The 13,592-nt window shown below is 35.6% G+C and overlaps 1 protein-coding gene across 3 annotated transcripts; it reads right to left on the bottom strand.

Annotated features, from left to right (window-relative positions):
• On the bottom strand, positions 8,556 to 12,038 carry LOC109352289. 3 transcript variants are annotated; one of them, XM_019594209.1, is made up of 3 exons: positions 11,880 to 12,038; positions 10,143 to 11,649; positions 8,556 to 8,998 (listed from the first exon to the last, which is right to left on the bottom strand). In XM_019594209.1, the coding sequence occupies exon 2, from the start codon at positions 11,475 to 11,477 to the stop codon at positions 10,143 to 10,145; it is 1,335 nt and encodes a 444-aa protein (XP_019449754.1). In that variant the 5' UTR covers positions 11,478 to 11,649; positions 11,880 to 12,038; the 3' UTR covers positions 8,556 to 8,998. The 3 variants fall into 3 exon arrangements, with proteins under 3 accessions (XP_019449754.1, XP_019449753.1, XP_019449755.1); XM_019594208.1 differs by having other exon boundaries at positions 10,143 to 12,038; XM_019594210.1 differs by having other exon boundaries at positions 8,556 to 8,993; positions 10,143 to 12,038.

The following is a 13,592-nucleotide window of genomic DNA, read 5'->3' as shown; positions in this document are numbered from 1 at the left end:
AGTGTTATTATATAACAACAAAAAACACATTTCTCTCACGTCCACTTCTTGGCTTCTTCATTTTCTTTTATATTTTGTTTCAATTAATTTATTATTGAGTTTTTTTTCATCAAGCTTTCCAAACTAAAATCCACATACTAATCCCTTTCAAGATGAAGAGTTCACCCAAGTAAATTTGTCTTTGCCAATAAAATATTTTCATTTACACGGCATAAATTGAATCGTTAACATCATGCTTAAGAAACTCAATTATCCATCAATTGTGTTAGACTTTGTTTTAACTTTTTATTGTAGTAAAATGCGCCCTTCTCAACAACAACAACAAAAATAAAGTTGATAGTTGACAAAGGAAAACAAGGCATCAACCTCATTGCGAAACAAGTATAGAGATGAATAGTTTTTAAAAATCTTGAGGTCTTTGAAGATTAAAAAAAAACTAAACAATTAAATAAAGGTTGAAAGTTGATGCACCAAAGATAAAAATAGCAAATGTGTATTTTCAATCTCCATGCATGATTATGCTTCATTGATTCCAATTATTTCTAAATCTAACTTTATTTACCGTGAGAGAAAATTATGTACAGGTGATAACAAATAGAGAGGTAAAAGCAAATTAGAAAATGGTCTGTGCATTAATAGTAAAAAAATTATATAATTAATACATTATTTATTCTATCATTAATTTGTAGATAAAAGTAAGGATTTGAGAAATCACATTGAGGTATAAAAATATTGGCTAAAGTAAGTCAATATCAGGCACTATCCTCTTCAAAAGAATTATATTGGACACTACTCTACAGAAAATGTTTGTGTTAAGTTTATTTTTTGTAAATATGTAATTCCATAAAAGTCTAAACATCTATAATAATTATAAAAAACTTAACATGATAAATTAGACTGAAAACTTTAAAGTTTTAAAATCAAATACGGTAGGATTCATTTAGTTTTTATTTTTTATAAATTGGGTTCATTTAATTTTAAATATGTAATATGATTCAAATTTTCATGCATAATTTTGATAATATAGTTAATAAAAATAATTATTCTTGAGCATCAACACATAGTTCAAATTGTAGGATAACTGGTATATAGTTATTAATACCACTATTATTAAAATTACCAATGAGCTTTTACCCCAAAAAAAGGTGACATAATAAAAACAAATTCACAAGTCCACCTAATAATTTAAGCTTTTAAGGCAAATTTTAATTCTCCAACAAACACCTCTCAAGATAATTGCTTCGTTAGGGTAAGCTAACATCCTATTATATATATATATATATATAGGGTTTCTTTTTATCCTATGATATCTCTCACAAAGATAATGATAGGATTCGGTCATAGGACACTTTTAGGCCCAAAAGAGTGATAACCAAGCCCAATTGGTATAAAGATTACAAATTCCATTAAATAATTATGCTTAAAAACAGGTTGTCAAGTATGCTTGATGTTCACCATTTGTACGATGGAGATTGCCTACAATTAGATATTTTCATCCATCTTCTCTATTTTAAGGATGTATTGAACCCTAGAAGGGCAAGTAATGAATGAATTATATTTTCTGCAAATTATTTTAATTCCTTCCTTTAATTTGTCTTAAGATTGTCTTCAAGTAATTATCAGCCTATCATTTGGTGCTTTCATTGACTTCTTCAATGCCTCCCAAAGCCACTCAAAAGGATCCTGAGGATTCCCTCACCCAACTTCTAATTGACAAAATCAAGGAAAATCAAGAGCAGCAGGATGCTAGACATGCTGCCATCACTACCGTCCTCCATAACATCACAGATAAGTTGGCTGGTATTTACATTCTACCCTCTCTTCTAGCAAATCATCCTCTCTCACCACTTCAACCTTCTTCTTCCCATATCACTCACTCTACTACTCAGCCACATAATTCTTCTCCTCAACCCCCACTTCCACCCACACCCATTCCCACCACGTCCCTCCCACCATTCCAAACCCCAACTCACCACTTCCAACCACCACCTTCTACTTTTTCACACCAACTGCTTAACACAAATCAGCCACGCCCACCCAAACTACACCTCATTCCGTTTGATGGATCTGAACCCCTTGATTGGATTTTTCAAGCCGCACAGTTTTTTCAGCTTTATATGGTTCCACAAGAACAGCAACTTGGCATGGTTTCTTTCTATATGCAGGGTGAGGCCATTAGTTGGTTCAAATGGATGTTCCATAATTATCAGTTGACGGATTGACACTCTTTCACCAAGAATTTGGAGAATCGTTTTGGTCCATCTTCCTATATTAATCATCAGGCAGAGCTTTTTAAACTCAAACAACATACTACAGTGGCTGATTATCAAAAGCAGTTCGAGAAAATGTGTAATCGCATTTGGGGTCTCTCTCTAGAAATTATTCTCAATTGTTTCATCTCACGTTTGTTTCCTGAGATCCGACGGAAACTGGCAATTTTAAAGCCCAAGACCATCTCTGAAGCATTGGGCTTAGCCAAACTGGTGGAGGCTAAGGTGAAAGATTCCAATCGTGTTGCTACCAGATCACCACGTTTTGGTTACCAAAATCATCAACCCACATTTCCCACAACTCCAACCTCGAAATTGCCTAGTCCACAAAACCCCACTCTGGCACAGCCTATAACAATATGTCGTTTATCCACTGCACAACTGTAGGAACGGCGAGCCCAAGGACTCTGTTACAACTATGACGAGAAGTTTATTCCTGGTCACTGTTGCCAACCAAAGAAATTTTTCTTGATGCTGGATGATGATGCTCATTTCGAAATTGTGGACACTATTACCGAGGAAATATCTGACCCCATTCTGGATCCTCGTGTGGAGGAACTTCTTCATTTTCACATCTCTGACCAAGCATTGGATGGTCATTTTTCACCAAAGACACTAAAGTTTTCTGGCTCTATTTATGGACATCCGGTGACTGTTCTTGTTGATACAAGTAGCTCCCACAATATTCGGCAACCTCACATTGCAACTCACTTGAAACTACAGGTTACACTAACGCCCCAATTTCTGGTCATGGTGGGAAATGGCGCCCATATCTATTGTCGCAGGTTTTGTGATCACACACCCATTACTCTCCAAAATCATGAGTTCTTGATTCCTTTTTACTTATTACCCATCAAGGGGGCGGATGTTGTCCTGGGTATCGAATGGTTGCGAACCCTCGGACTAGTTACTTCGGATTTTTCAGTCCCATCCCTGCAGTTTACAGTGGGACAGACTCTAATTACCCTCACAGGCGAATCTAGTTCAACACCCCAACCCACAACCTTGCACCAACTCACCCGTCTACTCCACACAGACAGTATATCGACTGTTCACTCAATAACTATACTTCTTTTCCACCTACCTGACTCTGCACACCCTAACCCTACAACTCATAAACCTCACACACAAATCCAAACACTTCTCCAAACCTGTGACTCTGTTTTTCAAACCCCCACTACTCTCCCCCCCCCACGCTCACATGACCATTTCATTACTCTATTACCGAACTCAGCCCCAGTGAACTGCAAACCTTACCGCTACTCGCATTCCCAGAAAGAAGTTATGAGCTCGATGTTGAATGAGATGTTGCAAACTGGTATTGTGGTACCTAGTACTAGCCCATTTTCTTCGCCAGTACTGTTGGTGCGAAAAAAAGATGGGAATTGGAGGTTTTGTGTGGATTACCGAGCTTTGAATTCTGTTACAGTCAGGGATCAATTTCCCATACCAACTATTGACGAGCTTTTGGATGAGCTCGGAGGTGCGTCCATTTTTTCAAGAATTGATTTGCGATCCGGCTACCATCAGATTCGGGTGAACCCACCGGATACTCACAAGATGACGTTTCGCATGTTTGATGGACATTATGAATTCTTGGTCATGCCCTTCGGACTTACCAATGCACCTTCCACTTTTCAAGCGGCCATGAACGACTTGTTTAGGCCTTACTTAAGGAGATTTGTTCTAGTCTTCTTTGATGACATTCTTGTTTATAGTGTCAATTTACATGATCATTTGTTGCATCTTTCTACTATTTTGGCCCTATTATAGTCTAACCAGTTTTATGCAAAGAGGTCTAAATGCACTTTTGGGGTGGATTCAGTTGATTATCTGGGACATATCATTTCTTCGGATGGTGTGCAACCAGATCCAGACAAGATCAAGGCAATGGTAGATTGGCCACCACCTCAATCACTTACGGCATTACGTGGTTTTTTAGGACTAATCGGATTTCATCGTAAGTTCGTTAAACACTACGCCACTTTCGCCGCTCCGCTCACCAATTTATTAAGACTTCACAGTTTTACATGGACATCAGAGGTTCAGCTGGCCTTTACAAAATTAAAAGAAACAATGACTAAAACACCAATCCTACGTCTGCCAGATTTCACAAAAGACTTTGCAGTCGAAACATATGCATCCTCTGTTGTGATAGGAGATGTGCTCTCTCAAGAAGGTCATCCCCTCGCCTTCTTCAGCCGGAAAATGGCCAACCGCCTCCAACATGCTTCAACCTATGTCCGGGAGATGTACGTTGTAACAGAGGCAGTAAAGAAATGACATCAGTACTTAATTGGACGTCCATTTACCATATTAATTGATCAAAAAAGCCTTCAACATTTGATGACACAAGGCTTACTTACACCATAACAACAAAAGTGGGCTACCAAATTAATTGGGTTTCAATTTGAAATCAAATACATAACAGGTACCTCTAATAGAGTGGCTGACGCTCTGTCCCGACGTCACTCTGAAGAACAGCCCATTTATGCATCACTGTCTTCACCAATTTCGGCCATCTTGGAACAACTTCGTGTTTTTTACCTCACATCAGAAGGTAACACATTCATCACAAAAACAGAAACATATATTAACATGAAAAAAAGTTTCATTTCTCAAATGGCTTAATATTCTATGATCAGCGTATATACATACCAGATCGGAGTCAACTCCGACAATCCTTGATTCGTGATTCCATGATTCACCAACAGGTGGACACTCTGGGCTTAAGCCTACATTAGCTCGTTTGGAAGCATCTTGCTATTGGCTCGGGATCTACAAACAGACAAAAGAATACATTCGTCATTGTTCAGTTTGTCAATATAACAAATACATACCGGCTAAAACTAATGGTCTCCTACAACCACTTCCTATGCCAGACAAAGTATGGGCAGACATTTCAATAGATTTTATCACCAACTTACCCATGTCTCATGGTCACTCTGTCATCTGGGTGGTGGTGGACCGACTTTCTAAGTAGGCACACTTCGTCGGTTTGCCCACCAAGTTCTCTACCGAAGCACTGGCTGGCCGTTTTATGTTGGAAATAGTAAAACTTCATGGGGTACCTCGATCTATTGTATTCGACCGCGACAAACTGTTCCTTAGTTCCTTTTGGAAGGAGTTTTTTCACATCCAGGGCACCAATCTTTGTTTCAATACTGCTTATCACCCACAGTCCGATGGACAAACTGAGATGGTCAACAGGTGTTTACAAACATACTTGAGATGTTTTTCCGGTTCTCAACCACATAAATGGTTTTGTCATCTTCCCGTGGCGGAGTATTGGTATAACACCAATAAGCACTCTTCCACGGGCTTATCTCCTTTTCAAGTATTGTATGGCTGAGAACCCCCAACACTCACATATGTCTTGCACAAGCAGGGTAACCATGGTAGCGTTACAGATCTGTTTAAAAAAAGAAGTGACATCATGACAATACTCAAGCGATATTTACTCAAAGCCAAACAACGAATGATAGCTCAATCACAAACAGGACGAAGAGATGTTACCTTTGAGATTAATGATTGGGTCCTTTTGAAGCTTCAGCCATATCGACAAGTCACCGTCACAAAACGCCTCTCCCACAAGCTGAGTCCTCAATTCTTTGGTCTTTTCCGTGTGGTGAAACGTATTGGACCAGTCGCATATGAGCTCGCATTACCACCGTCAGCTAGAGTTCACCCGATCTTCCATGTTTCGCTTCTCCGGTGTTTCCTTGGTGATCCAGTCAGCCATTATATCCCTCTCCCACCGGGCCAAAAAGAGGACATAACAGTGGAAGATATGAACAGAGACGACAAGACACTGTCGTTGGATAATAGAGGCGAAATTTTAGATGAATGGAAAAACATGCAAAGAGAACGCACCATCCAAGGAGTCTCAGATAAGGACGAAAGGCACTCTCCAGTTGGGAGTGAAAGAGTTGGACACCCAAAGCCCATATGCCCACTTAATGATAAGAATCTCCATGATGTACCATATTTAATTGTTGGAACACAATCACCACAATCACCACATTCAATCTCATTCATTGATTTTTTTTGTTCGCGAACTTCAATCGAGCCGAACTTGAACTAAAAAAATAACTCGTATCAAATTCGAGTCAAATTTCAAGTGGAGTAATTGTTTATGAAGTTTAACTGAACTATGCTATGATTCGACTCGGTTCAGTTTGTTTTCAGCCCTAGCTCCACTCAAGTTTACCTTAAGCTTAAAGTAACCTATCAAGTACTTAGAACATTTCTCTTATGACGATGGTGTACTTTTAAGGTCATTTGCGAGTTGAATTTTGGTGAATAAATAAATACTTTAAATATATCTCATAGATATATTTTATGGTTCTAGAGTCTTCGTTTTCCCTCTTGTTCTTCCAACACTCAACTCATAAACAATCTCTAATAATCTCATGTATTTTTTGGTACTACTTGCTAAATTGCTAGTGTACCTTAATCAGTACCAAAATGAATTTGTATCATGGTGATAAATTGCATTCTTCAATTCTCAAATTTTCACATAGTTTATTTCCCCCCATATATTTAAAATCCAAAGCCAAAAAAATATTAGGATCAGAGTTGAGAAAAAAGTTATACAATAAATAATGTATAGGATTAAATGACAGTTCTGGGTTGACATATCACAAACAAGAATAATTCCTCATTTAAAGGAAAAATACATTAACAAAAACAAAAAAGTTTCACAACGAAATTGGATTGAGAGTTCATAATCAGCATTTTTTATTAATCTAATGGATTGCTTCTCTAAATTATTTTACATTTAAATTCGCAATATGTAAATTTGGTTTCAAATAATTCTTTAAACTAAACCATCAAACAAGGTTGCCCCTTTTAAATTTAATTCCATCTTTAAAGTGATGAGAAATTGTTGAGTTCATTCAAATGTAAAATCACATATTAGATATGAGTAAAGAAATGAAAAAGCTTATAAGTTGAAAATGTTCAAAAAACCAATTCCCTAAGGTTTTGTTTCAAGATGTAATGTCTCACTTGTGAATCTCAACTTTTCTCATACCCCGATAATAATGGAACTCTATGATGGTTAAAGACTCATCAGCCATATTCGGGTCTAACAATTGGTATTAGAGTTGATAGGTTGGCTGAGACATCGTGGACTTAATGGGAGCATATCTATAAGTGCGCGATACCCACACTTGAGGCAGGACTATTGGGTTTATTCAGTATGTAATCTCATACTATATATGAGGGAATGAGTGAAAAAGTTTATAACTGGGAAATATTCATAAAATTATTGTCTTTAAGTTTTGGTTCAAAATGTATTATCTCACTTGTATATCTTCATTCTTCTTATCCTCTTGTAAAATAGAACTCTCTGGTAATTGGAACTCCCCGATTGCGGTTGATCCAATAGAGATAAAATTAAAAAGTAATTATTTTTGTCTTACTCTCCCTTATCTCTCATTTTTTCCCTTCTTTCTCTTCTCTTTCTTTCTTGTTTTCTATCTCAAAACCAGAAGTCTCAAGGTTCTTCCATTTTTACATTTCTTCATCCTTGCATTTCCATCCTTAAAGTTATTCGACAACATCTGTTGTCCCATAAATTGTGTGACTACACGTACTACAAGCTTATGATTGGTTGAAAAAATATTTTTAAGTTAAAAATTAATAATTAATTATTTTTCTGATCAACCATAACTAATGATACATGTAGTGACACAATTTATGAGACAACAAATATATACCTAAAGCTACAAAGAGCTCAAAGGCCTTCTACAACCAATCAATCATAGCATGGGGCAGGTTTAGTTCATTACTAACCCAAATAATTAATTATTTAATAAACCAATCAGTAGACTGATCGGGCTGGGCAGGGCCATGGTAGGACATCTCATTCTTATGGATCAGTCCAACATATAAAACTATTTCTAGAGAGAGTTTAGATCTAAATCTTGTTACATGTTTTAATTCCCATAATATATATGTGATCTTGAGTACATGTGGTCAAGGACTTGCAATAAGTGTAGTATCTTGAGCTTAGAGACTTCTACATTATAGATTCTAGATGGACAGTCCAATATAGTATCCTCATGAACCAACCATCTTAATTTGTTTGCAAGTTAAATTTTGAAGGAAATGAAATGAAAAGGGAGACTTTATAACCCTCACAAATGTAATTCATAACTTTCAAATCTTTTATTTATCCTCTTTCACCTCCAAAGTTTAACTCGCAAACAAATTCTAAGCACCGCTAAATCTTAGTATTCATTTTAATTCACACAATAGTAACCTTGTGAGAGAAAATGATACAAGAAATGCAAGTTTTCTCTAACTGGAACTTTAACTTTTCTCTAAAGTTCTTATTTGGAAGAACTGAAGAATCCATTTAGCTATTAAACAAGTAAAAATGCAGAGGATTAATAATCCTCTTAAAAAATACAAGTAAAATAAAGAAAGAAAAACAGTTCCTCTATCCATTTGCATAACACAATCTTTCCACACATCTACCAATAAACTCTTTGGGAGGGTGATGCAGAATACCAGACTGCCAGAGAAGCCATAAATACATATTCCACCATAGAATTTCCTAGGATGGAAGCTTCCATGTAAAATCTGAACATTTCTCTCAATCTCAGTGAGCAATCCTATAATGCAAAATGCCACAAAACTTTAGTCTCCTGCTCCCTGATGACAAATTGAAGATTCCTGCTCCATATCTAACTCATTTCCCGGCATGTAAAGTAACTGTTCTGTATTAGAAACACAGCACAAAACTATTAGGAGGTAAATCAATTTAGATCTAAGAATCTACAATTTATCATATCATGAATCATGGTCTTTGTTCAAATACAATACTTGACTTAGAAGCAAATTTGAACTTCCAAAGGAGCTTTTGAAGAAAGAATCTGTCCCTATTGAAGAGTCATGAGACATGGAAGGTGAATGTTGATAAGCTAAATAACAAGAGAAAAATACTTCACAGAAAAAAAACTAATTTTTGTCCATGCAATACTGAAAATTTGAAAATATAGTGAGAAAAACAAACTCCTTGAGTTTTCCTTTGAGAGGCACACTATTATCCTAAGGAGGATGGTTTAAGACATGATCTCTAGCAGTCAATGGATTTGGGGCTTTCCTTTGGAACTCACTCCTTGAGTTTTTACATTTGTCTTCTAACCCAAATAAAAGGAACAGAGCTAGTTTTCTTCTAGTTATTGATTAACCCCTTTGAAAGTGTGCACTCCTTTATGGTCAAATCTTTTATATGGACAGCAGTGCTTAATAGAACTAATACTGATGGCATATATTAAGTTAGTTTGTCGCATAGGGCTCCGACAATCAATTACTTCAAGATTTGTAACCTAACTGAAATATAAAAATATAAAATTAACATGAATATAAAATATTTTATTATTTCCAAATAAAATATGAAAGGAAGTTCAGCCACCCAGTATTTTCACATGGACAATGAAGTTGTAACCTAACTGGTAATCATTCCGTGCTGCATGTTGGAATTGTCAAATTCCTTAATCTAAACCATAGTTACATGATTCCATCATTTAGCTTATGTATCGGGTTCAGCGTACCACGTACTAGGATCAGCGTACCATGTTCCGGGTTCCTTATAAAAGAAGTCTTATATTCATAATGATGTAAGAAGTGACGAACTGCATAGAGCCGAGTGTCACACACTGGAACTGGCATTGTGAACCATATAACTATGATCTAAAGTCTAAACAATACCTAGTAGGGGAGGGGGGAGGCGGGTTAACTGTTTCGCCAAAATAAAAAATTTATACTTCCAACTAAAGAAACCACATGTTACCTAAGACATAAAAATATGGAGCACCATGCATGTGATGTAATTACTAAAAAGCTTGCAAAACTACCAACCTAATTAAAGTCGGAGTCCATTTCCTTTCGCTTCAGCTCTAAAGCAATAAGATCATTTTCAAGTTTCATTCTTGCATTCTCCATTCTCAACTTCTCCAACTGTCGGTCTTTTTTCTGACTGAATTTCTGCCACTTGTATCTCTGTTTCTCTAGTTCCAACATGTCGACCTGAATTTGTAGCTTCTGTTCTTCTAACTGAAGTGAGCGAGATTCGGTCCATCGCTTCTGTTGTAACCAAGTTGCTCTCGTGCTTTCATGTAAAGCTTGATTCATGTCAGACTGGACCATCATCTGTCCATGGGGATATAAATTTTTGTTGTGCTCTTGACAGTTTAAAGAATTCACATATGTAGTAGCATCGTCTTGGCCTTGCCCTTGTCTCAATTTATTCATAGCTCCTCCTAGTGGGTTATGCATTCCTCTACTATCTCCATGGGAAGCATAATTATCTGTAAAGTCTTGATCTCCAGTTTCCATATCTTCATCGTCTTCATCATGATTAGACCTTCTGATATCATCATTATTATGGTCATCTCTATTTCTGAGAGCGGCCTGTAGTGAGCGCTGCAATGCAGGATCATGGGGTAAATGCAATCTATTTTTATTATTGTAAGAACACATCTCTTCATAGAACAGGTGTTTTGAGCTTAATGTTTTGCGAACATCATCCTTTTCTTTCTCGGTAAGATAATCTATCACATCCAACAGTGCCGGATTTTCAACAACCTGACAAGAAGTGCCCCTACCAAGCATATCATTAAGTTTTTTATACCTTTTATTAAGGTCATTGAATTTATCCTCACATTGCTGAGGTGAAACATGATAACCCCTTTCAGCCATGACCTTGGAAATACATTTCCACTTACCCTTTTTCTGTATGACTGCAAATTTTCTTCTTCCGCCACCATCATCAAAAATTGTGTCCTCACCTATGTAAGAAACTGCTGTTATCATAAGCCGTACCATCTTGTCAGTCCACTTCATCCGCTGCCAAGGTGACCCCGTTTTCCCTCTAGCCACTTCATAACGACCTTCACCGTCGCCCTCATTAAAGCTTGGCTCATCTTCATCACTTGATGAATTTCTGCTTATATCCCCCTTGCTAAACTTCGCTGACATAGTCTGGTCACAGTTCTGCAAGGTTTCCAGTGTAATCGGAAAACCCTCGTTAACTGAGGGATGCACTGAAGACCCTCCACAAGGATGAGTTTCATGTTGGTTCATGGTATTTGGATTATTTGCTAAACAATGAACCCACATTGGTTCAGGGAAATCAAAACCGCCAAAAGAAGTCTCACCTTGAATCATACCTCCCTGTGACAAATTCCCTTCCATTGCTTCTAAATTCTCACAAACAAACAATTCAGACCAAACTAATGAACCTATTACCCCTTAACTCCTACCTCATACACATTTCAAATGCTTCTCACGAAATCCACATATTAAAATCATTTCAAACCCAAGTCTATTTAATCATCCAATACCTTTTTCAATACCCAGCTATTACCTTTATCCCCTCAAGGTAAAAACAAAACCGAAAATCAGATTAGAACCCTTCTCCCCAAAACCATTTCAGATAACATAAAAATCATAACTTAACTGGAAATGATGAAGAAAAGTTCAGAAAACAAAAGCAACGAAAAGAACCTATTCTGTAGCGCCTGAGTGTTAAACCTTAGCTACTTATCTGATGAAAATTTACAAAGAACCTGACAATCCCAGAAACAAAAATTGCACCTTTTTTCTAGAAATTAAAGATGGGAATCAAGGGTTGAAGTTCACATGAAACATATCCTGTGCAACTCAAAAAAGTGAAAACGGAAAAGTTTCACACTGAAGAAAAGGGAAAAGAAAAATTCTCATACGATACAAATGTAGGTTTTTTTGTTTCACACAAGTATTGTCACATCGGAGGCAATCTTATCCGAACCGATCCACAGCTATGTGGAGCTAACTCTTCCGGTAGATATTTTTTTTTTTATCTACAAAAACTGGAGCCGAAACCTTACTTAAGGAATCAAGCATTTGAAATCTTGTTATTGTGTAATTTTATTTTATATACACAATCCTATGTTAAGTAATTTATTATTATTTTCAATGTAAAGGAAGTAGTGTTAATGTTAATTAAATCTTTACTTTATGATAATCTACCAATTCATATTTGTTATATTAGATTCCAAATCCACTCAAATTGAGATTGGAATGTCATTATAGCAATGGTTAGGTGAATTTGGTTGAGTTTTGATGGCATATTATTTGTCGTGATTTGGATATACCTCCCAATTTTGTAAATACATGTAGAAATATTTGTTAATTGTCATTGATCATACAATAATTTTGTGAATTATAAATCAATTTATTACCTATATAATAAAAAAAAACTCCCTCATGACATGTGTCAATCTCTTAAGCTCTCATGATATATGTCAAACTCTCATCAAAACTAAAGGTCCCTCATGACGTGTGATTTATTTAAAAATAAAAGGAATATGATTACCTATACAATATTAAAATATAATGTTACTATAGCAATATTAAAATAATAATATGAATCATAACATATTGTTTGTAGCTATTTTAGAGTTAAATAATATTTATTTTTATACTAATCTTATTTTAGAATCTTATAAATTTATTGATGATTTTTTTGATTAATAGGATACTACTAACTATATCATGTTATGTATGTGTAAAAAACAATGTTGAGAAAGTCGAGCAAGATGTTAAACCAGTAGATAACGCATATTAAGTTTATCCGATTTAAACAGTTAAACCATATGGTTTGACCGTATGATTTTATATATAATTAATAATTTTTAACAATATGAATGCACTGGTAACATATATGGTTTTAACCATGCGAATGCACGAGCAACATACATATTCTTAACCATAAATGCAAATATAATATGTGTTCTTAATCATGCGACAAAAAATATCGTCCCGTGCAAATGCACAGGTAACTTGCTAGTTCCTTACTAAATGAACAGACTCTTAACTAATACTAAGATGTTGGGTTGAATGGGTCTACTAAAGGGAAACATATCTATTGTACCATAAATAATATTACTAAATGTGTCAGATTGATTGAAAAAATATATTTAAGTTAAAAATTTAATAATTAATTATTTTCCTAATCAATCACAAAGCAATGATATATGCAGTGATACATTTTTTGGATAGAAGATGTCCATCCCTATTGGGAGCACATGTATTATCTCATAAAAAGTGTCACGATTGGTACTTTGTTGAAAAAATATTTTTAAATTAAAACTTTAATAATTAATTATTTTCATGACCAATCACAAAGCAATAGTACATGGAATAGTACACTTTTTAAAATAGGGGATGATAAGTCTACATTATAAGATTAAATGAGTTTTTTGTTACTTATATTTAATAATCAATAATAATTAAATATGAATGATAGATGATATAATAATATTATTA

The sequence above is a fragment of the Lupinus angustifolius genome, chromosome LG07 (assembly GCF_001865875.1).
Source record: "Lupinus angustifolius cultivar Tanjil chromosome LG07, LupAngTanjil_v1.0, whole genome shotgun sequence".
Taxonomy (NCBI): domain Eukaryota; kingdom Viridiplantae; phylum Streptophyta; class Magnoliopsida; order Fabales; family Fabaceae; genus Lupinus; species Lupinus angustifolius.
This window is presented reverse-complemented; position numbering and strand designations above follow the sequence as displayed.